Source organism: Sprattus sprattus (assembly GCF_963457725.1).
Source record: "Sprattus sprattus genome assembly, chromosome: 1".
In the NCBI taxonomy this organism is placed as follows: Eukaryota; Metazoa; Chordata; class Actinopteri; order Clupeiformes; family Clupeidae; genus Sprattus; species Sprattus sprattus.
In genome coordinates this window covers 68,608,553-68,636,460 of record NC_137920.1, presented here as the reverse complement: position 1 = coordinate 68,636,460, position 27,908 = coordinate 68,608,553, and the positions used below count along the sequence as shown (strand labels likewise).

At 44.1% G+C, this 27,908-nt stretch overlaps 1 protein-coding gene across 2 annotated transcripts; it reads right to left on the bottom strand.

Moving 5' to 3' along the window:
* Positions 1–336: 336 nt before the first annotated feature.
* Positions 337–25,175, bottom strand: fnip1 (folliculin interacting protein 1). 2 transcript variants are annotated; one of them, XM_080851711.1, is made up of 18 exons: positions 25,041–25,175; positions 15,456–15,585; positions 13,211–13,345; positions 12,951–13,051; positions 12,683–12,757; positions 12,048–12,139; positions 11,194–11,277; positions 10,200–10,271; positions 9,269–9,404; positions 8,817–9,018; positions 8,554–8,639; positions 6,428–6,574; positions 6,175–6,344; positions 3,328–5,251; positions 2,537–2,702; positions 2,217–2,417; positions 1,988–2,103; positions 337–1,870 (listed from the first exon to the last, which is right to left on the bottom strand). In XM_080851711.1, exons 1-18 carry the CDS (start codon positions 25,127–25,129, stop codon positions 1,792–1,794), a joined length of 4,005 nt encoding a protein of 1,334 aa, XP_080707837.1. In that variant the 5' UTR covers positions 25,130–25,175; the 3' UTR covers positions 337–1,791. The 2 variants fall into 2 exon arrangements, with proteins under 2 accessions (XP_080707837.1, XP_080707838.1); XM_080851712.1 differs by lacking the exon at positions 25,041–25,175 and adding an exon at positions 17,743–17,787.
* Between the last annotated feature and the right edge of the window lie 2,733 nt (positions 25,176–27,908).

The following is a 27,908-nucleotide window of genomic DNA, read 5'->3' as shown; positions in this document are numbered from 1 at the left end:
ATAAGCTTTCCAGAAAAATCTCTGATCTTAGTTAGGTGATGGCTACAACATGGCTCGGCCAATAGAAGTGCTAGGATTAATTTCTTAAAGAGTCTAATTATATGGCAACGACAGTACGAGTATTTGATCTTATTTTCTTCTACTTCTAACGTTTACTTAGCTGTGTTGTAATACGTGTGCTTGGTTTCGACCGTTCTCTGATATTGCAGTTTAAAAAAAAGATCATACAATCAATGGGTCTATGATATTTGCACCAGGTAATGAAGGCTTTTTATGGCGCGATTAACGGTTTCATATTGGCATGTTTTATTGCACAACATTCCCAGAAAATTGGGAGAGGATAATTACAGAAAAATAATCCAATGTTGAAAGACATTATGTACAAATAAATGGAAACAAACTGAAAACAATATATACAACTTTACATAAACCAATACACACCATTCTAAATAATTTAACTGAATTCATGTATAAAGAATGTAGATATAAATACATTACACAAATGCAAAAAGGGTGTTTTACAAAATGCAATGAATTGCATGTCATTTGCAGAAGCCAGACATCATACACTGAAAGCAAATAAATGCGTTATAACCAACAAAATACATTTCCCAGATACCTTCATTTCATATGCTACTCGCCCATTAAGACTCTGAGGCGCAACACCCCAAGACAAAAATAATTCATGAATTTACTTACAGACGTTAAAAATATTTGTAAAAAATAAATGTCCTCATCCATAAATTTCAGTTACCTTTTATAAAATTAACATGTCATTATTTGTCAAAAGCAACGCTTTCCATCTGATTATAACATGACTGACTTGTATTCCTTTCATCATCTTTCTTACACATGCATTTCAGAAGTAAACCAGATGGCAAAACTGTATAAACTGTATAGTGTGAAAATAGTTCAGTATTTCATTTTGAAATATAAATCTTACTTTAATCAATGGCATTCAGAATTAAGTTATTTAGGACTACACCTGAAGCAAGACCATACATTTGAGAAACAGCAAAGGATTTAACAAGTGTAAGTTTGCCATTACACTAATAAAAACTGATCGGGGCCTCATAATATTTTTGAGATCATTAAAAATACAGCTGTGAATCCTCACATTTGTTTGAGGTAGTGCTGTCCCAACTGAAAAATGTGAAGACCAGGAATATACCATCTACTGTCAAAACCCACAATGACAAATCATTAAAAATAAAAGGGGCATTTTGGGCATTGCTGGAAATTTCCATTGATCCATAAGACATAATTGGGCAAATGATAACTATTCTTTCACTGTGATTTAAAAAAAAAAACATCCTATTGTGTTTGTGCAGCAAGGACTACTACCATTTCTATATAGCAAATGGTGCTCTGGGGTGAAAGTAGTCTGTTTGTCCCTTCCTTGTTTAGAGATGAATGTCTTTGAACACTTCTCTTTGGCTTTCTAGTCTTCCTCGTGAAAAAAAAAAAACCCACAGGTACAGAAGTAAACAGATAAAACGGTAAAATAAAACAAGGAAACAGTTCATGAGAGTACCTGTGGTGATAGTCCATCTAGCAATCATTGGGAGCAATGACCTCTGCTGCCCCCGAGTGGCAGATTGTCTCTGGTGCAGGCAGCTGGTCCTTGGCCTCTCCCAGGCGCTGTGCACACCCCTGGGGTTACTGTGGCTCTCTGGGTCACACAGTCTGACTGTGGCTGAACACAGTTGATATGCTGGATTAAGAAAAACACCATTCCTGCTGCTCCACGGAGTGTCCCCCATTGATGCGTGTCTGCCGTGTATGATGTGTCTACAGCAGTATTTGAGCAACATACGGCGAATGAGTGCTCGCTACTGCCGCCAACAGGGGTAGATCACTGGACTCAATTCTGAAAAGTTAAGATGAGACGCATATAGTCAATACCTATGTATGCATTTACATTTTTTTTGTGAACGGCAGAACTTTATTTCCCTTGATTCTAAAGTTAACAACTTAAAATCCTCACCCTAAAACCATGCCCAGTTCTTTGACATGCACTCTGGTTTGGCCCTTCAGGTATTCTGCCAGCATCTTGCTCTTGAAGTACAGTTCCTGAAGCCTGTCCTCCAGGTGCATGATACACTGTCACAAAATCAAAAGGTTAGGGCTACTGTTGCATCAACCACAGATGAGCTTCAACAACAACAACAACAACAACTACAACAACAACAGGCTGACACCTGGTTAGCACTTACAAAGTTAGGAGACAAGTTGAGTTTATACAGCTGATAGGTGGACTGTAGGAGATTGGATACAAGGTTAGACACCAACACCTCCTTCCCTAGTTGTTTGTTGTCGGTCTGCCGCCTCTGGCTGCTGGCCACTTGCACCGTCCACTTTTCTGTGTCTGCTATAATGCAGACAGCCTCTGCAATGGGCTCATCCAGTACTGGATGCTGCAATGACACACCAGTAGACAGCATGACAATTGTGCAATTGTGTCCTAGGAAACACATTTCCATACATCTGCCACCTGGATACCTTTGCTACCAGGACAGGCTTTGAGATAGCTTACCTGCACAGTATGTGCCAGGTCAGACATCAGACACTGCCTGAGCTTCTCATCATTTGGCGTTCCATGTAAAACAAAGTCAGGGATGTATGTTGGACAGTATCCGCCAAACAGGGATCTCCCGAAGTTTGCTACATTTGGCTTAGAGAAGTTTTCCACCAGCTTTGACCTGTTAACACAAACTAAAATGTTAACCACATGAAAGCAGTTTTACACAAATTATGTGACAGACGCTTTCTTATGATTGACAGATGAAATCTTCAAACATTTTGCCAAAACACCGGTGAATAGCCTCAGTTTTCTGTTTCCATTAGGAGTTGCAAGATTGGAGACATTAGCAAACTAGTACACATCACGAGTAAACATCAAATACATTAAAATGACTCTTCAAAATAAAATTTTAAAAAATGTCCTCATCCATACATTTCAGTTTATTTGAATAAGTAAAACAAATTAAAATTAAATTAAAACACATCATGAAATTGTTAGAAACAGTGTCCTTGATTCTTTTGCCAGGTTTGATTTATCCGTAGATAGTTTTTCTCTCCCAATACAAGCCAAGTATTGTCTGTTGCTAGGCAACCTAAACTAACGCTTCCCATCCTTCCTTCCTATCTGTTTTTTAAAATATCTCCGGTTTCATTGTTGCATTGTATACCATTCCCAAACTCCCTAGTACAGCCCTGATTAGGCCCTGCCCCACTCCAGGACCAAACTAAAAATTGACACGGTCTTACCCCTCAGTGGAAATGTGCTAATAGTGTAAAATTATTAAAAAGACAAAAGTTTCTTACCCTGGTAATGGCACCTCCACCTCGTCCTGCCACTCATCCTGATCCTCCCTGTAGTACTGCTCTTCCTGCTGCTGCATCTCCTGCCCCGTGTCCTCGCTCTCGCTGTCCCCCAGAGCACTATCTGAGCTCTCATTCCGTGGAATCTCCCAGTCATTGACAGGAGCCACCTTTTTCAGGTCCCCACTATTGTTATCCCCTTGGGGGACAGTAACTGAAATGATGATGCCCTTGTCCTGCTCAGCAGAACAGCATCTACAGGAGCCCGTGCTTCTGTTACAACTGATACAACTCTTGTCCCTTGTCTCCTTGCATCTACAGGAGCCCGTGCTTCTGTTACAACTGCTACAACTCTTGTCCCTTGTCTCTTTGCATCTACAGGAGCCCGTGCTTCTGTTACAACTGATACAACTCTTGTCCCTTGTCTCTTTGCATCTACAGGAGCCCGTGCTTCTGTTACAACTGCTACAACTCTTGTCCCTTGTCTCCTTGCATCTACAGGAGCCCGTGCTTCTGTTACAACTGCTACAACTCTTGTCCCTTGTCTCCTTGCATCTACAGGAGCCTGTGCTTCTGTTACAACTGCTACAACTCTTGTCCCTGGTCTCTTTGCAGTTCTGCCCTTCGGGCTGCGCGATGCTCCTGGTGTCTGACTGTTTTGGCTGGGTCTCGCCAACAGTCTCGTGCTTTTTGGACTCCTCGTCAATAGTCTGTGTCTCTACGGGGTTTTCATCGCTGTAATACTCATCCATCAAGGCCATGTCCTCCTCTGAGGGTGGGATCCACTTGGGCATTTTACTGGAGATGCGTTGGAGAGAGGCCTTGCCCTCATTGGTCTTGGTTTGGTCCACTGGATTTGACTTGGGCTCACTCCTCTGCTCTGTGCCAACCTTATGCTGCAGCAGCTGTTGTTGTTGCTGTTGCTGTTGTTGCTGTTGCTGCTGCTGTTGTTGCTGCTGCTGCTGCTGCTGCTGCTGCTGCTGTTCTTTCTCCCTGAGCTGCTTCTTGTGCTTCTTCAGGTGATCCTCCAATTTCCTCTGCCTGCTCTCTGTGTCAGACTCAGGGGACATGGAGTCCCCAATGAGAAACGTGACTTTGGTGGCAGGCTCCTCCTCGTCAGACAAGTACGGTGTGACTAGGCTTTTGTCAGGAGGCTTTTTCTCAAGAGGAATCCCAGACGAACGAAACACCTTGATGCCCGTATCACTTGTCTGAGGCTCCTCCTGGCCGAGAGAGGCATCCAGCTCAGCCTGGACCCCCATTTGGGTCTCCGGCTCCCTCTCGCTCTCCGGGCGCAACATGAGTGGCTGTTCCTGGGGTGAGGTGGAACCAACACACACCACTGTCTCTAGCCGAGCCTCCATGGGGGGGCTGCTAGTCTCCTTACACGCCGTTTGCTCGCTGGAATCTTCGGGGCAGTTGACGGGCACAGTGCCAACAGTGTGAGAGTGTGTGTTTGCTTGTGTGTTTGCTTGTGTGTTTGCTTGTGTGTTTGCTTGTGTGCAGTGGGTGTGTGTGATGGTGATGGTGTTCTGGGAGCTCTGACTGGGTTCGTCGTCAGGCCCCAGGCCAGTGTCCGTGTCCGTGTAGGTGCTGCTCTGTATACTGTGAGTGTCTGATGGGCAGCTGCCCCCTTCGGCTCCGGCTGTGCTCTGAGAGAGGTAGTCTCCGCTGGGCTTGTGCACGGTGACCAAAACGTAGTCGGATTCCTCCACCTCTCCCCGGCGCAGCGAGGTTGTGATGAGCGAGCCGGGAATGACGATGGCCTCGTCCTCAACACTGTCCAGCATGTGCGTCTCCAGCAGCTCCGAGCAGCGGATGAAGTAGGTGAGTACATAGAGCAGCCTCTCCACCATCGCCTGCCTCCGGCCAACAACTATCGTCCGCGAAAGCCGCACCGGAGAGCCAATTGCCCCATACAGGTCACCTGCACACATGGGGCAGATTCATTCAGTTATGATCAGAACTTCAATCTAGGAAAAAAAAAATCATGAATTTATCCCTTTTATACATCATCAGTCCCTTAAGGATCTTGGGAGAATGTGTTGTTGTTGTTGTTGTTGCAGCCTAAAGTGCCTGAATTTGCTGCTGGAATTCTCAAAAATTGTAGTGGTTTTGAGTTTTGTTTTATTTATTTTTTATTTATTTTTTCAATTTCATGTGGGAATTTCTAACTATTGTGATCCCAGCAAATCGTCAGAAGATTTGATTTGATTATTGCAGCCAAAGGTAAATTTGCTGCGGGCATTCTAAAATATTGCAGTTAATATTGCAGTGATTTTGAGTTAAATTAAATCCATGACTTCCTTTGCAAATATATTGCAGTAATGTGAAAATTGCAGCCCACAATTGCAGGAAATCCTTGAATTAGCGTGAATTAGTGAAAAAAAGAAAGATCGCTAAATCCTGGAGGTGCTGCATATTCAACAACGTGCCTATAACTATTCTGTGGTAATACTGACTATTTAGGTGACCCATCGCAGGTATCAACCACTTTCACTAACCAATTCCACTAACCACCACAATTTTCTAAACCAGCACTGCTGAACTTGAGCACTAGGTGGCAATCAAGCTTCACTTTCATGAACTGCCCCTGATGTGTTCTTCAGTATGAGAAGTATTTGATATCTTATAACCTTCCCATATGCATCTCATAAGGCTGTTGATTTAATGATAATTATTCCTTGTATTACCAATTTAACTTTCATCATGTAAAATTTGATGAGAGCAACCTCTTCACATTTGAGATATATTCAAGGATTTCTGTGTGGTGTCTGCAATAGTCAGACTACATTCACTGCAGTCATGGTGATCAAGTCCACACAAACTGTATTCTAACGGAGTCTTTACCGAGCTGGGCCCACAGTGGGTTGTAGGGGTGTGTTTTGGCCAGCATGTCCACACTCTTAGACGAATGCTTCTCCAGGAAGATCTTGATAGGTGGCTGGCCATTGGGCATGACAGTGGGTACCCACGCGAGGTGATTGGTCAAGACGGCTGTGATTAGGGCAGGAAGGAACCTAGAAGGGGGCATCATGGTCAGGGCATGTTACACGAGCAGCTAGGGATGAGAGGAAGAGCTCAAAAGGCCCATTTACTCAACTGATTCTTAGAGGCCTGCTCCATCAATAAGGCGAACTCCCTCATGAACTGGTGGCACAGCTGGTTTTTCTCTGGTGTGCCAGACATCATGGCAAGCCAAACTGGCTCGGGGACGCGAGGCATGGTGTAAAGGTTACAGATGGTTGTCCTGGAGAAAAACAGCAGGGTCATTGTCAGGGGACGAACAAGAGCAGCACAGTTCTCTGGGTCTCGCCTGCGGGGAGACCCTCTGTGTGTGTGTGTGTGTGTGTGTGTGTGTGTGTGTGTGTGTGTGTGTGTGTGTGTGTGTGTGTGTGTGTGTGTGTGTGTGTGTGTGTGTGTGTGTGTGTGTATTCATCGTCAGGACATTCCATGGAGACCCACAGTGGGCTGACAGCCAGAGCCTCACACACAAACAGAGGGAATCTCCCAGGAGGGGCAGCCCAGGGGCTGATGCAGGCACACACATACATACAAACTAACAGCCCTCACTCCCACTTCTCAAAGAATGGAAGCCATTTTTACGGAAATTCTTCGGGGAGGATGCAAATGTCACAATGTTCCGGTAACAACAGCATGTCAAAACAACATCCAGCATATTACACATAGACACATGGCTGTGTGAAATGTGTTGACATTTCATGCATTACAAATTTCCAGAGCTCCAAACTTTTCTCTGTGTTTGTATTAATTCAAGGACCAGCTCAAAAACCTGTTGACAAGCCAACTGCACTCTGCAAACAGGTTGCTTATTTAAATTCAGGGCTCAAGATAACCCTCTCCGTGATAGGCTGAACGAGTTCTGATACACTTCCGGGAAATGTGCAGATGGTCTAGAGGACCACTAGCAGCATGTGCACTCAAGCAGAAAGACCTGCAGTCTCTTTTTAGCACCAATAACCTGTGACTTCTCCAGTCAGAACACAGTCTAACTTTACACTACCTTAGCAGTAGATCAGGTGAACTTCCAAGAGGTGGATGGTACAGTAACTAGAACAACACACTATCAGTAAGAGGCATTTGGGCAAGACTTGGGAATGCTAATCTGAAAATAGTGGTCATCGTATCACTACCAATTTCACGATTAAGAAAATATTTGTAAATATTCAGTTGAGTTTAAGGAGTGTGTATTTGTGTGCATAAGTGTCCATATTCTTGTTTTGAAAGAGTGTTGCGGTGTACTACACAACAGGAGTTTCCTCTTTTCTCCTCTCTCATCCGGTCTTACTTCCTGACCTGAACGCAATCTTAAAAGAGCCCAAATGTTCACCATCATATTTAGTATCTGTTTGTTCCATCGCCTTCGCCAATTGCCTTCCTCCTGATGCCACTAGCATATTATTTACTATTCTGGTCAGGCTGACTGTCTGTGACAGATACTGTTCCCTCTCAAGGGGAGTCAGGTTGCCATGGCACCCTGCCAGCAGGCATATGACTGCAGCACGGTGAGGGCATTTTGGCAGCGCTGCAGAGAGACACAAGCCGCCCCACAGCCTCTGCTGCACCGATCCCAGCATGCAGTGCGTCTCAAAACACCATGCCCTGGCTGGACCATTTAACTGAGGATCCTTTGAGAGGCGATCATGAGTGTGAAGAGTGGGTAGGGAGAGACAGAGAGAGAGAGAGAGAGAGAGAGAGAGAGAGGGGTGAATGAGAGGAGAGCCAGGTCCTCTGCTCACAGGCTTAACTCAACACCTATTGCAGGTCACATGGCAGGATTAGGAGCATTAAAACTAGACACACACACACACACTTTGGAAAAGGATATACAGAGCTCTCGCGACCAGTTAAGACCCCCCCCTCCCCCCAGTTCCCTCATCTCACCTCCAGCAGGCAAACACATTCACATGCACATGAATATCTCGCAATAGCTTCCCTTTGCAAGACTCTGGCCCCAATTATACAACACTTGGCCCCTGATAATGATTGAACTTGATCGACCAAAAGCACAAGCCAGTATCCTCCAATCTATTTTCAGAGCTGTTTGGTAAGAAGCTTCTAGATAGTAGCCTGTCTGCTAACATGACATGAATGCATTCAACATTGCTCTAGCTTGTAGTGAGTTGTAAGGGCTGGATGTGCCCGTTAACAGAAAATTAGAAGGCGCAAGACAAATAAACACTTCATGACATGAAACCATAAACTCACCGAAACTCGTTGAGTCCCTCCACCATCCGGCTATAGGCCAGAGCCCTCTGACTGGCATCTGGCGAGCGCCTGCTCATTTTCATAGCCTTGTAAAACAAAACAGAAGCGTGATGAAAACAGAGGAGGGGGTAGGGAGCTGGCTTGTGAAAAGGCATAATCCTGATGTATTTACAAGGTTCAAATAAACATATATATATATATATATCAACAAACATCATCAGACACAAGTCCATCCTCTTGTGTTGCAGAGTCATTTTGCTCACCTGTTCAATGGAAGTTTTGAGTTTGTTCATATGGCTCTCGAAGAGTGGGAAGTGAGAGAAAAAGAACTCCTGGAATCTGCTGTTCTCTTGCTCATTGGGCGAAAGCAAAAAGATGACCCCAATGGCAATCTTCTTCTTTCTGGCCACCCCGAGGTTTGGGCCACCACTGTCATCAGACATGTTGAAGCTCTCCTCCACAGACCTGACCACATCCAAATTAGACTCATTACCATGGCAACTACGGGTACAATTCCCATGAGATACTAAAAAGTAATCAAAAGCCTCTCAAAAGCCCAACACTCATGATTATCAAAATAAGTTAAATTGCTTTATTTTCTGGCTGACACTTCACTACATTTGTGAGACTTGTGAGGTTACCATCTCTCCTTTAGATTGTTCACCATGTCTGAGTAATTATTATTGACAGAGAGATGCTTTCCTAAGGTGCATACCATCTTGGGAAGACTCCGTTCTCCAGACTGGTGGTCTGGCTGCGCAGCCATCGTCTCTGGTAGCTGCTCGCAGCACTGCTGGTGAGGGATGAGCCCGGCGAGGGGAATGGGGTGATCAAGAGACTGCTCAGAGACGCTGGGAAAAGCAGGGAGAAAAAAAAACAACAACAACATTATCTACCCCATCCATCTTAACTATGAACACTGCATCTGATCCTAACACAACAAACACGTTCTGACTTTGCATTACTAACATTGAACTCATTTATCGTGCTCCTGCTAGAACTGACAATGTTCAGAAGTAAATTCATCATTAAGGACGTTCATTCAGTCCAGATCACTGAATGAGCCTGTCTTACACAGCCCTGCAGTGAGGCATAAGGACATGCTGCTGGGAATATTTCAAGCATATTTCAATCTATTAGAGCTTTGCTAATCCTTACAGTGCTTTATGAATGCAGGCTCCAAAAGGATGTAGAGGGGGAAGGACATGGGGGGCAAAATAAGCCTCCCACTTACTCGTACCAAGGGGGGGGGGGGGGGGGGGGGGGATTTAAGAGTGTGGCTATATATAAGCAGACTGCATGTGATGCACCACACAGAAAGTGAGATTTCCCCCATGCCAGTCATACCAGGGAGTCCGTTTTCATTGCACAACCTTTCACAAGTCCTGCCTGTCAAACCAAACAACCAGCAATGCTATAGGGCTGGGGTCGCAGTAACATTTTGGATGCTCTTTGGCCATGTGGTGCGTGGGAGGGGTCAAAGTGAATTGGCGTCATTGCATAGCCATTGCGGAAAATCTATGAGTGGGTTTTTCCATGGACCTCAGCGAAAGGGTTGTTGAAGTGATTTACAGTACTAGATAAACATGAACATGCTCCTGCTCTTACATGAAATCAGTGTGTGCTTGTGTGCGTGCAAGTGTTACCTGATCGAGCAATTCCACTGTCTCTCTCATCGTACAGCCCTCTGCCAGGCATGTCCATGGGGTTACTGTGGCCTTTAGAGAGGAGGGGGTAAAGAAGAGTCAGAATCTGGAAGTCAGCCAGAGAATCTCTCCAAAATACCAGTCTTAAGTATCCAGGCACAGCGCCACCACAACTCTTTACCAACCCACACAAACCCATCTCTGGCCTGGCTGAAAAAACACCACAACACCACACATTCACTAGCAGAACCAGGCAAAACTACCAGCACAGCAGGCCCCCTTCTGGTGCTCACATGCCCCTGTGCGGTGGGTAGTGTAGTGAGTGGCACTGCTGATGATGTGATTTATGGGGAAATCACTGCAGGCTTCACTGAGATGCATCAACTAGGAGACAGCTGGGGTCTCGGCGCTATTACATAACTGGCGTGCTACGTGTTGTGCCACCCCACCACGGCTCAGGAAAAGGGTCACCAGAAGCTCTATTTATACAGTATCACAGCCGGAGTGATGCCGCTTACCGCGATACAGGAGGGGGTCTCTGACAGGGATGGAAAAGGAGAGCGGGAGACAGAGGGAGTCAAAGAAAGGAGAAAAGAAGAATGTGAAGGAGAGGAAGGAGGGAGGGAGGGAGGGAGGGAGGGAGGGAGGGAGGGAGGGAAGGTAAGCGGCCACTACTGTTGTACACAGAACCCTTCAGCAGGGGAGTTTGAACATTCTAATTAAATAATGTGTTCATCATCAATGTAAGATTCCACGTTACCATATATTCAATGGACCCAGATATTCTAAACACACTGGTGTGACGGTACCTGCTGAAGGGTTAAAGTGCGCACACAAGCTCACGTTTGAACACATTTCAATTGTTAACTCCTCAGGCACCAAGGCCTCAGAAGTACACAAAAACAGCCACATGCGCACAAACTACATGCAGGTCCACACGCACCCAAACCCACACACACACACACACACACACACACACACACAGAAGGCAAACCTGAAAAAAAAGAAGCACTCTTGATGAGACGTAGAGGGCCCTGCTCAGAGAGTGCCCGTCGTGGGCTGCAGAGCTGAGAGAAACCTGGGCAGCACAGAGACGAAAGAGAGAGAGAGAGAGAGAGAAGACAACAAACAAAAAAAAAAGAACAAAAAAAAAAGAAAGAACAAGACAGGGGAGCAGGTTAGTGAAGCAGGAGTACCCCTGGGAAAGGCTCTCCAACCCCATAGAGAAACAGAGCCAGAGAAACGGAAGACAGCACACAATACATCTTCTGGAAAGATATGTCATGTCAAATGCAGACCCACACAGAAAACACACAGCCTGGACAGATTAATACAGGAAGTGGCACGACCTGCACCTCTTTACCTATGTTATTATCTGAATTATGGCGTTGAGTGTACAGAAATGCACATTTTCTGTGAGGGTGTGATTTATCAACACTGTTTAAAACATAAATGAGCGTGAATTACCCTTCAGCTCAGCGACTAGATGAGAGGTTTGGTGCTGATTTTAACAACCTCAACATGTTTTAAACAGTTTTGAAATGATTAGGGCACGGGAAGAGCAAAGACATACACTTAACTGACAAAGATAAGTAACGTTTAACAGATACAATGACAGCAAAAGGGCATCGATCATTCTACTCATAGATAAAGGAGACATTAATAAACAAAACTTAGTATAAGTGTGTTCCAGTTGGCTGTGCTATGTATTTCTGCCTGATGTGTCACTATCATATTCCTTACCAAAAAAAAACATGCTCTTATACACAACCAACAAAGGGGGAAGAAGCAACACACATCATGAGATAAAAGTTGTCAGTTCTCTTTTGACACTTGTGCTGTGGTTACCTATGTTTCCCAAAAAGCCACTGGTGACGGTGTTGTGGTCCACTCGTAGAGCATTTGTGTCTTGGCCAATGAACTCCAGGCTGTCCTGCAGTCTGTACATGGAAAACAGCTATTAAGAGCCAGTGTCAATGGGTGCGTGTGTGTGTGTGTGTGTGTCTCTCACTTTATGTGCGTGTGTCTCTCACTTTGTGTGTGTCTCTTACTTTGTGTGTGTGTGTGTGTGTGTGTGTGTGTGTGTGTGTGTGTGTGTGTGTGTGTGTGTCTCTCTCACATTGTGTGTGTGTGTGTGTGTGTGTTTCTCTCACTTTGTGTGTCTTTCACTTTGTGTGTGTGCGTGTCTCACTTTGTGTGTGTGTCTCTCTAACTTTGTGTGTGTGTCTCTCTAACTTTGTGTGTGTGTGTCTCTCACTTGTGTGTGTGCGTGTCTCACTTTGTGTGTGTGTCTCTCTAACTTTGTGTGTGTGTCTCTCTAACTTTGTGTGTGTGTGTGTGTCTCTCTAACTTTGTGTGTGTGTCTCTCTAACTTTGTGTGTGTGTGTCTCTCACTTGTGTGTGTGTGTGTGTGTCTGTCTGTTTCTCCCTCACTCTGACAGAGTGAGACTACAAACAGGTGTGAACATAAGAATTGTCCTTACGTGTTCAGGCTACCATAGACACTGCCTCCTGTGCGTGCAGTGAACACTTTACTTAACATGAGCTGCGGTGGAGACCTGAAAACACACACACAAACAACAAGCACAGGAGTTAGCAACGCAAGTTACCTTCGTTCCCATCAGCCAGCAAAGCGCCAGCACAGAACAATGCTGTTCCCCAGATCAATGTGTGTTAGTGCCGACTCAAACTGATCTTCATTCCTCATTCTATTTCTAGTGTTTTGGAGTTTCTTTTCTTTGCTTTACTTACCGGATCCGATGGATTTTTAGTGTTGAGCCTTTATAGCTCATGGCCACTGAGCCAAACATCATCTCCCCTAACATGTTTGCATCGGATGAACAGCGGGAGCCCTGGGAGAGAAAGCATGAGGTGAGGTGCGAAGAGATCAACAAACTAATCTTCTCATACAACTTGTGTAAACATTACAACAATCAGCTGAATCAGAGGCCAGTGCCAGACAAGTTGCGCTGAGCGCGCAGGTGAGAGGATCACGAGTGTGTGAGTCGTACCTGGAAGCGCAGGCCCTGCTCACGTGGCTCAGACGTGCAGGAGGAGGAGCTGTCCAGCGAGGAGGAACTGCCTCCTGTTGGCCTCAGCTGGCAGCATTTCCCAAACACCTTCACCTGTGCCTCCCCACACATCTTCTGCAGCACACACAGGCAGGGGGGGGAGACTTAACATCATGTGCACATGTGACTCACTCACTCACTCAGTCACTCACTCAGTCACTCACTCACTCAGTCACTCAGTCACTCACTCAGTCACTCACTCAGTCACTCACTCAGTCACTCACTCAGTCACTAAGTCACTCACTTAGTCACTCACTCAGTCACTCACTCAGTCACTCACTCAGTCACTCACTCAGTCACTCACTCACTCAGTCACTCACTCAGTCACTCACTCAGTCACTCACTCAGTCACTCACTCAGTCACTCACTCACTCACTCACCCACCCTCAGTTGACCTCACTCAGTCACATTCTTCGATCAGTCCTCACACTCGTGAACATGCCTATACAAAAGAACCAGGCACAGCAGTATCTATCCATTCTAGCCCTCAACCCTACGCTTTTATTAAGGATCCACAGGATTCAGTATCAATATTTAGGCACTGGGTAAAATCTTGCTTTTCCCTTAGTAACTTAATGTACTACTGGTCCATTAGAATGGGTCATAACTTTCACATGCTCCAGAAAGGCCGTACCCATATGATTTAAAACCAGTGCAAGTGCAATTTCTGGTTAATTATAGGTTAACACGTTTTAAGCACAATTCACATTTTTCAGAACCCCTTTTGACAGCTTTGCTGTGGATGATCCTAAACAAGGGGTTTGTGTGTGTGTGTGTGTGTGTGTGTGTGTGTGTGTGTGTATGTGGTGTGTGCTGAGCAGTGCGGCTGGAATGTGGATGTGGAATGTGTGCGCCGCTAGGGGTTGGTAATGGCTTGCATCAAACAAGCGTCTCGCACAGCCCTGCTGGAGTACACAAAGGCCCGAGCATGTGAGTCTCTGTCATATGACTTCCTCAGAAACTCGTGAGCTGGAACGCAACCATAGTCTCACTCTCTGGCGCTCGCTCTCCCTCCCGTCCTCCCTCCCTCCTCTCTCGTGCTCTCTCTCTTTGTCTGTCTGTGTGCCTCTCCCTCCCTCCATCCCTCCCTCCCTCTCTCTCTTGTTGGTTGTCTCTGTGTGTGTGTGTGTGTGTGTGTGTGTGTGTGTGTGTGTGTGTGTGTCTGTGTGTGTGTGTGTCCGTCTGTCTCTTTCTCTCTCTCTCTTTGTCCGTCTGCCTGTTTCTCGCGCTCTCTGTCGAAACAATATTCTCAGCCTTGTGATAGTGGCCACATTGAGTCTTAGTCATAGATTTCTAACCCCGCCCTTCTGCAAGCATTACAAAACTCTGTCACTCATGACTGAAATTCTGCTTCTCCTGCAGCTAGTAAGAGATTCATCATGGTTCCATTTTCAGAAAAGGATTTTATGTCATAAGTACAAATATACCTGAGGGCAAGTTTTCTAACTGTGGGCATTTTTAACTTATCCTGTGTGTAATACATTAATTCACGCTAAATGCATTTAAAAGAAAAAAAAAAGAGGGGGGACTGTGTACAAGGAAGACAAGTTCAATGGCTAAGGTGTCAGGCTGCAGTGACTAATTGCAACCCATGACAGCACAATGACAGCCTGAAGACGTGAGAAAGCACCTCCTGTCATGTGAAAGCCAAAGAATGCTTACACATTGGCTGTCAGCTGACACTATTATTATTGGAGATAAGGCCTCCAGCTCAAACCGGTCAGGACCTCTAATATAGCCTGGGGACAGGAGAGGTTTAAAGTGGTATTACCTGCCTGTCCCAGGCAGACAAGCCTAGTCCTCTGGCTCACACACACGTGCATGCGCACACTCACTCACACACATGTACACACACACACACACACACACACACACACACACACACACACACACACACACACACACACACACACACACACACATGCACACACTCACACACACTCGCTCACACACACACACACACACACGCACACACTCGCTCACACACACACACACTCACTCACTCGCTCACACACACACACACACACACGCACACACACACGTACACACTCGCTCACACACACACACACACACACACACGCACACACACGCACACACACACAAAAGCACACACACACACACACAGACAAGCGCACAGACGGACGCAGGCACGCACACACACACACACACACACACACACACTCACCGACACCTGGGGCTCCTCGGTGCTTCTCTTTTTGGTGTTGGAGTCGAAAAGGACATTTCTTCCACGCCGCTCGCAGTCCTGATACACTATCAGTCGGATCTGGCTGGGCTCCAGCTCTGGAGTGGGCCAGCTGGGGAACAAACACACACACACACACGGACGCACATGAGCAAACGCACGCACGTAGCCAGCAGCACGCAGCCAGCACTCGGGGACCTGCTCAAAGGTCATCGAGGTTCTTCAGAATCAACCCAACGGTTATTAGTAGCACCATGGAAACTTTGTGCCACAGATGCTGAACCAATATAGTTCACAGAAACAGAGTTTTAATGAGGAGCAAACAGGTCCTAAATACCCTGTTCTAAGACTTCTTCCAGTCGGGCAATTAAAAAAAAAAAAAAAACAATGTACCATCCCCTAAATACAGCACATAGCAGCTGGTTAAACACCCTTCATAAGCTGTCAGCTGGCACACAATGCCACCACGTCAACAAGCCAAGCCATTACTGTCATTCCTTACATCCCTCCACTCTATGGGGTACAACAGAACTGTGTGTCCCTCTTGGTGGGAAAGGCCTGGGGACTGTTTGCTGGGGAGTTCATACAGTGGAGTCCAGTGAGGAGGGGTCCTGTTTTCTGGCTGGGTTTAATGGGGAAGATTAGACCACTGACAGCGACCTGGAACAGCTAAGTCACAACCTTGTGATATTTTTGCTGCTTGCGTCACAGGCTGGCTGGACACACATAGTGGCCTGCGCAGTGGGCTGGCAGTGAGAATATGGCTGTTAACTGTCAGATACTCCCCTCTGACATAGGCACGCACACAGAAATAATTCCTCCTGCCGGCCTGTTCAGATGTCCACTGGCAAAGGGGTTAGAGTATGGAGCATTCGCACGTCTGCTGTACGCAACTTAATGCCAACAGATTTCTGCACATCGTCTAGAATGTTCCTGTCAAATTGAGCAGCCGACCCATTATGACCCACACCCAGGATAGTGGAACATTAGGTTACAGGTTTAGGTTCAAATAGGGTTCCATTGAATGACTGAATTCACACACAGGCTTCTCTGAAAAGAGGAGGCAATTAAAATAGAACCACCCACACACACACACACACACACTCACACTCACACTCACACTCTCTCTGTGCCTACATTGGTGCAGTTTGTCCATAGCCAGACCCAAACAAAGCCTGGGGGACTCAACATTCCGAGGTCTGAGCCAAGAGAGACCTTTTGATCCAGACCAGCAAGCAGAACAGACACACACACACACTCAGAGAATCTCGAACATATTCTCCTCAGGAAATGATATTATCGAACAAGTCACTCACAAACCAAAAGTGAGGGACCAATGTCTGATACATTCTAATACTATGCCCATTCACAGCTTTGTGAGGATCTAGAAATAAACGCATTTGGAGATCAGATGGAGCAGACATATCACAGTTTTTGAGCTATACTTGACCAACAGAGATGAAAGGCCCATCTCCCTCAATATAAGCCAGACATGCATAACCTGGAGCAGCATTGGTCCAAGCCATTTTCACACAAACTGAGAATAATTCCACTGAAGCTGAATGTTTAGCCCAACCGCATAAACTGATTCAAAACTCCAACTGGCTGATGGATATTAATCAGGCTGAAACAAAGGAGACAAACGTGAGGAGGGGTACCCACACACGTGGGACAGAGTACAACTTTTCTAAACTCAACCACATCCGCTATGACCTGTAGAAACACCATACTACGTTTCCACAAGAAGAAAATGGTGCAACCTCATTCTCAACTCTTAAACCCGAAACCTTCACATCATGCAGAAGCAGTTACTGAACAAATATATCTTGGAATCACTTGTAAACAACTCGGACAAGTCCCCCACTAAAATACTGTCATTAGGCTACTGAGCTGGGTACAGTCTTAGTTAAACACATCAATCTATAATCCCTTGGCCTCAATCTGCTCTGATAACATAAGAAACAACCCCACTAACGTTGTCCCAAGAGGTAACTGCACAACCAAAGTTAAAGCCAAAAACAATTGCTAGCATCTTTCTTGCTCACACATCAACATGGTTCTAAGAAACACATGGCCAAACACACACACACACACACACACACACACACACACACACACACAGCCACACACACAGCCACCCAAACACTCACACATCATTAACCTTTTACTAACGCTCCATCAAGTCAACTGTACATACAATTGAGAGAAAACCAGAGGATAATGTGTCATACAAACATACACAAAGCCTAGTTAAAACATTACTAGGTACCTGGACATCATTGTCGTTCTGCCAGTCCTTCCTCCTTCCTCCCCTCTCCCCCAGCCCTCTCCCTCTCCCTATCTCTATCCCTCGCTCTCTCTCTCCCTCGCTCTCTCTCTCTCCCTCCCTCTCACTAGCCACAGCCTGGCTAAGAATAGCACTGAACTAAATTCACACAACAACATGAGACTGTCAGGTGACCTCAGGACTGTGTTGGACAGCAGCGGGACAAAGGCATGCGGGTGGTAGGGCTGCCTGACGGGCACTCGCTACACCGCCCACCACCCACGCCCCCCTCCCTGAAACTGAAGAAAGTGACAGCCAGAGATCCACCGGGACCCTCTAATCCAGCCAATGCTGTGACCTCAAAGAGCCCCCCCCCAAACACACACGCACACGCACACGCACACGCACACGCTCTGCTCCCACACCGACCCAGCCACCCGAGTGCTGCCATGTGCTGAGAGCTGCTGCTCTACGGTGGGATTCTGTGCAACCCTCCAGTGTGGGGGGTAAGGGGATGGGGGGTGAGGGTGCTCCCCGCAGGGCAGCCGAACGTGTTACATAAAGGCCGCAAGAGGGGCTGTGTGACGCACTTCCGGACGTCGCTCATGGTCGATTTTGAAAAGCTAAATGGGTACCGTTATTTTCCAGCCTGACCTCCCACTTACTAACCCCCCCCCCCCCCCCCCCCCCACACACACACACAAACAAACAAACCGGACACACAAACTCACTCACACACAAACACACACATAACTCCAAGCGAGTTGGCCGGGGCTGCTATATAATACTGGCCCTCTAAAAATGAAGCCGTTGACAAGGTCACTCTGTGCTAGAATAGCCTAATCATGCTTTCCTACGGGTGAAAACGAACACCTGCTCACCCCCTCCTCACACACACACACAAAACACACACACACACACACACACACACACAGATACTCGCGCTTCACCTCATCCAAGGCTCTGCGCCTGCCCCGAGTAATAAAATTTAAAGAGGAAGCCACAGGAGCACCCGGCCTTATTCATTACCGTGCCCCCCAGTCAGTTAGTCAGTCAGGCAGTCAGACTCATGAGCACTAAAGGATGTGAATCACAGCCAGGGCTGCCACTGCCCCGGACATCCCCATGCCTTGTGTGTCTGAGACGGTGTGGGCCGTGAGAAGGAGAGCGTGAGAGGGGAAGGGCTGCGGGTACTGACCCGCCTCTGACCTCTAACAGCTTCCAGACATGGCACAATGGTCATCACAGTAAAGACACATTAAGTTATCAAGACCAAGATATCCCTGTCTAGAAATTACTAATTCAGCAATTCTTCTCACAAAACTAACTTTGGATCATTCGAGTCTTTTTTCTCAGTTGCCATAATCAAAATTTCTGGGTCATAAAGCCACCTGGGTCACATATTTTCTATATCACATAAAATGTGCAGAAGCCAAGACCATCAAAACATGTACTTTGCTTGTTTTGCACATGGGAGAGTAAAATTTTCCAGCAGCACAGATTAAATCACAAGCGAGTGATAAACAATCTGGCAAACGGCAACCAAGCGACCCACTTGGCAACACCTAGCAGGTCCTAATCTCTCGCTGCAATATGACACATCAGAAACATCAGAAATGTCCACACTGCAGCCATGGCCGCTGAACCTAAAAACTGTTAGTGACATCTGATAATGTGGCGAGTACAGCCTGAGAAGCAAGTCTGCTGTTGAATTACTTTATTTGAAATGACAGGGGGGGTAGCAGGGCAAAACTGTACTGAAAGGCTCTGCAAGTGTTTTAGGACAATTATGAATAATAGTCAGTAGTAATTAGAAAGGATGGAGCAATTATCTATTTTAATATTGTACAAAGATATTAAATCCAACAATAATCATACCGATTAAAGGGAGTAATTCCAGAATACTCTTTTCAATATTGGGAAAACACTGCCTCAGCTACCGTCACCCTGCAAAGTGCAAACAAGGATAACAGTTGTTTTTGACATTTTAATATTGTTATTAACATTTGATATTTGCCAAATGCCATGCTGTTTGTCTTTGTATCACATGGCCTGATTGTCTGATCTGAACACTAAGTGGAGAATGTTCCAGTGATTTCATATTTCAATTGTAGTTTGTTTCTTACAAAGAAATAAGGAAGCCTAACTCAATGTCTGTCAATATCACACCTTTGTTTAATTTAAATCAAATGTAATTAGCACTACTGAAATACTGTACTTTGATTCTTAAGGAGCAATGTTTGTTTTTTGTTGTAAAAAACAAACACGTTTCCTGACCTTCCGTAATGATAAAAAAAATTCACAAAACAATAAAAAGATAATGTCTGACATTAATCCTGTGAATTGCAATCATCCAAGTTCATATTTCTACGTGTTAGGCTATTCATTAATTAGTTTGAATTTTAAAGGGATAGGAACATTTTCAAAATGCCATGGAAGACCTGAAACGGAGTATGCTACATGCACAAGAAACATTGTATTTACAGCAGTGCTTTAAGTCTAAAAACACTTCTGTTCCAAAGACTACATACTGCACACTCACATTTTCTGCAATTGGGCTACAAAGAGACTTGATCAACCCTTTAAAAAAAAAAATCTAACAACATCAAAGCTGCCTGACAGGCAAATATTTCCAAAACCCAAAACATCACCCCTCAAAGAAAAAATGTGTCATCCCACGGCCATCTGTGGCTACTAAACCACCACTTTTATTCAATTTAAACTTCCAATGTTCTACGCTTTCCGTGGATCCTGCTGGTTAAACACTGAGACGCTGTGTGGATATAGACAGGACTCAAAAGTCCCTTTTGGTCACTTCGTCATGACTGATCTTAGACGTTTCTGGAATATGCACATTCCAGACTCACATGATACCTGAACGCCTGCTGACATCATCACATGATACTCAAGCAGGTTCAAACATGTAGGCCACACCACCCTGTTTTCTGTTAGACACCGGTCAAGCCAGTGGTAAAAACAGAATGACCTTAACTGTGGAGGGCAAGAAATAATGAACAAACAACATAGTGTAAAATTTGCCCAGCTGTCTCAGTTCTAGATCTCAGTTCAATAAAGGTTTCTATATTGCTTAATGTGCCAAATATAATGTGAAGGTGTAAATAAACGCCTTCAACAAATCCATAACATCTTTAAAACAATGCTCCTTGAAACCCTTAGAATTAATACATCAGCTTGAGAAGAGAAAGCGGGTTATCAGATGACGTGCTGGAACTGACAGTCACCTTGTAGCATAATGACCAGATCAGAGCAGTCTGATAATAATAAGCTGCTCAGAGGCCATCCGCACTATGGCATTACACATGAGGGATGATGAGGGTATGAGTCGCAGACAGCTGGGTAAGCTTTTTCTGACCAATCAACGCCATACTAAACTATGAATACATATTGCACTACTACCACACCATCCATTTCACTACTTCTTACGTATCCAAGCAGCTTGTTGAGGCTGATACAGACACTTTCTTAAGTTACAGGGATAGGGAAGGCTGGACAAGCCTTTGCTTTACAAAATTGGCCAAGGGGTTTTTGGTGCCTTTAACAAATGTTTCTCACAAAGAAGAGCCAGGGAACATGCAATGCAAGCTACCTTTGATCATTGTTTAAGCCAATTGTGCTATACCTGTTTCTCCTGTCAAACTCAAGTCCCATTGCTCGAAAAGCCAGAGATACCTACAGCTCTATATGGGCCAGAGATACCTACAGCTCTATGAGAAGCCAGAGATACCTACAGCCCAATGAGAAGGCAGAGATACATACAGCTCTATGAGAAGCCAGAGATACCTACAGCTCTATGAGAAGCCAGAGATACCTACAGCCCAATGAGAAGCCAGAGATACCTACAGCTCTATGAGAAGCCAGAGATACCTACAGCTCTATGAGAATCCAGAGATACCTACAGCTCTATGAGAAGCCAGAGATACCTACAGCTCTATGATAAGCCAGAGATACATACAGCTCTATGAGAATCCAGAGATACCTACAGCTCTATGAGAAGCCAGAGATACCTACAGCTCTATGATAAGCCAGAGATACATACAGCTCTATGAGAATCCAGAGATACCTACAGCTCTATGAGAATCCAGAGATACCTACAGCTCTATGAGAATCCAGAGATACCTACAGCTCTATGATAAGCCAGAGATACATACAGCTCTATGAGAAGCCAGAGATACCTACAGCTCTATGAGAAGCCAGAGATACCTACAGCTCTATGAGAAGCCAGAGATACATACAGCTCTATGAGAAGCCAGAGATACCTACAGCTCTATGAGAATCCAGAGATACCTACAGCTCTATGAGAATCCAGAGATACCTACAGCTCTATGATAAGCCAGAGATACATACAGCTCTATGAGAAGCCAGAGATACCTACAGCTCTATGAGAAGCCAGAGATACCTACAGCTCTATGAGAAGCCAGAGATACCTACAGCTCTATGATAAGCCAGAGATACCTCTATGAGAAGCCAGAGATACCTACAGCCCAATGAGAAGCCAGAGATACCTACAGCTCTATGAGCCAGTCAGAGGCTTCACTACCCTTTGGGTTGCCTGAATAGAAAAAAAACGGTGGATCTTATGACCACAATGTCAACTACAGTTATCAGAAGGTTTGTCATTATTTATCTGATTATCGTAATTAAAATGTTCTTAATTAGAAGTGAATAATGTGTTGATATCTGTTATTGTGCACATCCATGGACACTGTAGAACTGACGGTTCAGCACTTCGTACAAATAGTCGGTTTATACTTTTTCAAAAAACGTTACAATGTTAGAAAATAAGTACCATGGGGGGGGGCATTTTGGGCAGCCTGAACACTCCATCGCAAGAGCAATATGACTGATGATGATTGCTCCCTGAAGACTGATAAGGGCAAAATATAGAGCCAATTGACAAGTGAACTCAACGGACTTAGATAGGGGTGAACACATCTACACAAAAATACTATTACTATGACCCTGTAGCAGCTAGCCACTCAAAATAGCTCTTACAAGCACGCGACAAGTTGACTTGTAGACCACTACTCTGCGTCTCCCCCATACTGAGGCGAATGGGCCAATACTCCAAAAGGAAGAAGTGGTAATAGAGCCAGCTGCTCTCTGATACCCATGTTAGAAATCTTCATGATCCGCAGTTCCATGTCCTTTTTGCTGATGGTCATATGACAGGATAGCCTTGGTGGTAATGAAACTCTACTATGCTACGTGAATGGCTTCACATCCCTTTCTGACGCAAGCATGGCAAATAAATCTTACCACATAAGCCTGACACAGACTCATGCTCCATAATTAGCAGTATTCACAGAATCCATTTTCAAAGAAGGCAAGAGAAACCTACTTTCAAAAATTGCTGTTGTCTGTGGAATGGAAAAAACTGATCAGAACACTTCTTGTTGGTTTGCCATAACCTCAATCAAATTGGGCCCAATCTTTTTTTTCTTTCTTTCAAACAATGATGTCAAATTGGACCCGATGAACTTACATGTTCAATGAACAGTCTAATAGCCTGTTAGTGCAGTACTTGAGGTCACTGCAAGTTTTTTTTTCTTATCTACACTAATTGGAATATCTGTTGTGTTATGACAGAGCACTGGACTTGACAAGTAGCAAAGAAGCTCAGGGAATCCAAAATACATTATGTTAAAAAGATTCACACATTGAACGTCCATAAACATCTTTGAAGAGCTACAGTAGGAGTATGTCTGTTGACTACAGCAATAGAACCATAGGAAAAAAATAGTAGTATTTAAGCTAATTGGTTAACAAGCACATGTTATCCCCAAATATTTCAGTGCTTAGATGAATGCAATGCTCATGCCAAAGATATGTACTGACGTTAAAGTGCAGAGAGGCAGTAGTAGCACACAGGCACACTGAGGTCTGGGGCACAGACAGCACTGCATGACATACATCTCAGCAACCTGGACATCTTTATGGCTGATACAAACAAAAAAGCTCAGGCATCTTATAGTGTTGAAGTGTACTGGTTGACTGAGGGACATAATGTTGAATCAACTAAGTTAGGCCTTTCTGACTGGAACTTTAGCTATGCAAGTACAGTGATAAAACTTAAAAGGGGAATGTCAAGACACGATTTCTGAGAGAGGTTACAAAGCTACCTGACGAGCTTGCACCTTCGCATGGCGATTTTAGAAAACAACCGGAAAGAAAAAAAATAACCGAATAGTAATATCCAGTGTATCATACAGTGCGTGTGAGTTATTGATAAACGGTCATGGCTCTTGCCTGGCGCTCTTCGCTACAGTGCTAGAAGCACCGATAGGGCATAGAAGAAAATAAGATACAATACAAAAGGACAATAAGTTACTGCAAAAAAAAAAAATTATAGGGCAGCAGGATGTTATTATTTATATCAGTAATGTTAGTGTAGAAAGTAATGGCAAACAAGAAGCCAATCCCATAATAATGTATTATACAATGTTAACACAGAATAAGAACTATACCTTTGTATCAAGTTTTATGGTCTGACTCCCACCCTATGGCAAGGCGTACTTACTTGATACAGTTGTATTTTGCCATAACAGTTAGCTACCGTGAATAGTCACGTGCAGGCAGTATTTAGCACATACTGTCCCAGACGACAGAGTGCACAACCCAGACGCATTCGGATTAATGACAATGCAACACCACAGCAATGCACCAAATTCACGTAGCGTTAATATTGCATGTATACATACATTTATTTGCGTGCAGGTAGCAAGGCTAGCTGCAGCCAACGTAATTGTTAGTCCTTCGACTTTTCCGAAAACATTTCCAAACAACTGAGTTCAACGTAACTATCTCCATGACATATTGTATACAGCCCTGTAATGTTTACTGGTTTAATATTTTGACACATTTTTGTCAGCCTTTTTTATTATCTTATTTGAAGCTTCTCTGACTGACCGAACACTGACATAGGTCCACAACAAAAGAGAGAGCTCTTAGCAAAGCTAACTAGCTAGCTGCCTGGCTAACAAGCTAGCTAACAATCAATATCCCGTGCCTTGATGGTGAAGCACGTAGTCTGCATATACAAACACTGTCGTCAGGTTAGGCCAGCAGAACGCCACACTGAATTGCCAATACTCACAGTCTGATTCAACCTAACAGGGTATGGCGAGCTAAACTCACTCTATTACTATAACAACATTACCCACATAAAAAGTTACATATGCTTTTCTGGAAGCATCATGGAACAGACTAGTCGCAGTCAATTAGCTAACGTTATGCTAGCTAACTGTATTGAATAACGTTATGTAGCTAGCTTTGACACGTACCTGAAGGAAGGATCTTCCTTATTGCACTTGGGAGGTGGCGAAAAGGCATTTTTCTTATTAAAAAGTTTTTGAAAAAGAGTTGGAGGCATCTTGTACCAAATATGTCGGTACAGAAATTCTCTTTTCTCATCAATCCAGAAGCACACCTAGTTCCTTGAAACTAACTCCATTTGTGTAACGATAAGAGTCATATGACAGGCATTAGTCACAGGAGCAGCTTGGAAACGCCACCACATTTTTCTGATTGGGCAACAGTCCATTGGTAAAAAATCTTTGATTGGTTGCTATTTTTGACAACGTACCACGTGGTCAGCGGAAACGCAGTGTTGATGTTTTGATTATTGACGATACATCTCAAACGCCTACCACATTTTGGCGTACACACATAATTACTATTCACTATGAATGTAAGCACACATAGCTAGCAACCAAAGCTTTTTAGAATAGGATTTTGAGAAGACTGGTTGTTCTGACTTTTGGGTATGCTGAATATAATTCTAACCTGCGCATTTAAAGTGTCCCGAACATCACCCCTGATACATGGCTTTTCAACTATGCCTTTGTGTCAAGCAACGGACTATTTTATATGTTTCAGGCGATACGTTAAATTAATTTGCGGATTAGCTAGTTCATTGCAGTGACCCCAGCGACCACTGGGCTACAGTTTTTTTTTTTTTTTTTTTCGTTGTACATGTATGATGTCAATTGTTTTGCTAGTTAGTTTTTTTTACGACTGAATTACTACACAAGGGTTCTGTGTAGCAAGTTTTTGCCGTTTATCATAATCTATCATCTGATTCAGATTTGTTGCTTGTAGTTTTGACTTTTCTAGTTTAGAATGTGCACTGAAACTCAACACCTTAAAACAATTGGTTTAAAATAATTAGATGATGAAACCATAGCGGGGAGCTAAGTATTTTTGTCTCATAGATACAGTGCAAGAATAGCCTGAAGAAAAGGCTGTTTTTTTTATTTTTATTTTTAAGTTGGCTTTTTGTGTTCATGTAGATAGATATCAACGAAAATAGGAACTAATAAGCACAAATAAAAATGCTTGACTTTTGTAGATTTTCTAATTTGCTAATCGAACAGTAACAACAAAACTCAAGAGTGCATTGGAAGCAAGTGGGGTTTTTTTCAGTCCCTTTGAACTCACCCCAACAGTGGTTGTCTCCATGACTACTATATGCTTGAATTAGTCATTACCCGAGAGGTAAAAGTAGTACAGAGGAGAGCCGGGCATGCGTGTAGCCTTGCTCGCTAACTGATGGACAGACAAGTGAGCACACAAGTTTAAGTGACCTGTGTGTGGCAATGGCAAAGCACCACACTTTAATTATTCCACGTTCGATCACCCTTGAAGATAAAGATAAGAGAAACCTTTATTAATTGTTGCCTAAGAGAGCAGAACATGGGGCACAGGTTGTCATACACAACAACCTGGAGACTTGCTCTGAAATGGCTTATATTGTCTCCTTCACCTGTCTCTGCTGAGGTATTAAACTGAACAACAAGGCCTACTTGATATCCTCATATCAATAAACTGAAGTCTATACCTGGAGAGCCTGCCTGCCTGCCTGCCTGCCTGCCTAAAAGTATCTGATAATATGATACATTATTTGTTTTTGGTTAATAATCAACTTTGTAGGTAGTGCTGTATTGAGGTTACTCATAATCCTGATTTCCCAGATGTATTGATACAATACATTTTGATTAGACAACTGTGACTACAAGAAGAAGGTCCTATACATCTATTTTTACAGAGGTGGCACCACCCCTGATCACAAGAAAAATGTCTACCATTGTGTATACATTTTTCTCATCTCCATTGACTGATGCCCTCGAAAGGTATGGCATTTTACAGAGAAGTGCCTTTGGCACGTTATCAAGGTACATCTCGCCCTCTTGTGGACATTTAGGTGAACGACCTCCGAGTCACAACAATCTTTTCTATTTCAGTTTTTTCCTATCATTTTCACACTTCTCAATACCATGTCCACTCTGTCAAAACTCTTCACACAGTAAGCTTTACACACAAACACCTGAGCACATCAGTTAACCTTTGGTGCAAAAAACACTTCATACTTCAGCCAAACGTGACTCATGCTGCTCATGCTATAGCACATGCTCTCTCTCCATTTAAACTATGTTATCTCTCAATGTACAAGGAACTAAAAAAGACAGACAACTTGAAGCACTGCAAAATTAATGTATTATATGTTGCTGTATCCTCTATTTTTGCACAGTTTAGTGTTGCATTGCAAAAGCAAAGAAAAACGTATGACACCTTGTACAAATTGTAATATAAAATAAAGTACAGTAAATATTAAATTCAGCTATATGCCTCAAGACAGTTCCATGCTTAATGTTCTATGGTATACTTTAGTACAAAAACGTGAAGACACTTTTCTTTCCCAGTACAGTAAATAAAACAACAACACATAAGACTACCAAGAGTCCTACAGCCCTAATGCTAAACCGTGTTGAAAGTTTTATGAAGTACACATTTCAGATTTCACAGAGTTTCTCCCTTGCCTTGAAATGTTACAAAAAAAATCTTTAGCACATCTGAATCACCCATACAATTCCCGGTATTCCACAAATATTTCAAGGTAAGCTGTTGCCATGACACCAAGAACACACTTTTTTGATCTGTTGGTTTACCTGTCACACAACTGTGTACACCAATTTTGAGTGTGGCAAATTTACCATGTGTGATCAGAGGTACAGTGGTTAGTGTTGTTGAATAACAAGTAGCTGAGCTGGGTTCAGTTCCTGGGCAATGCAAGATGCTATTGTAAGTGACTTTGGATTAAAGTGTTATAGTTGCATTTTTGGGTCACTTTGTTTCATTGATACCCCATGACT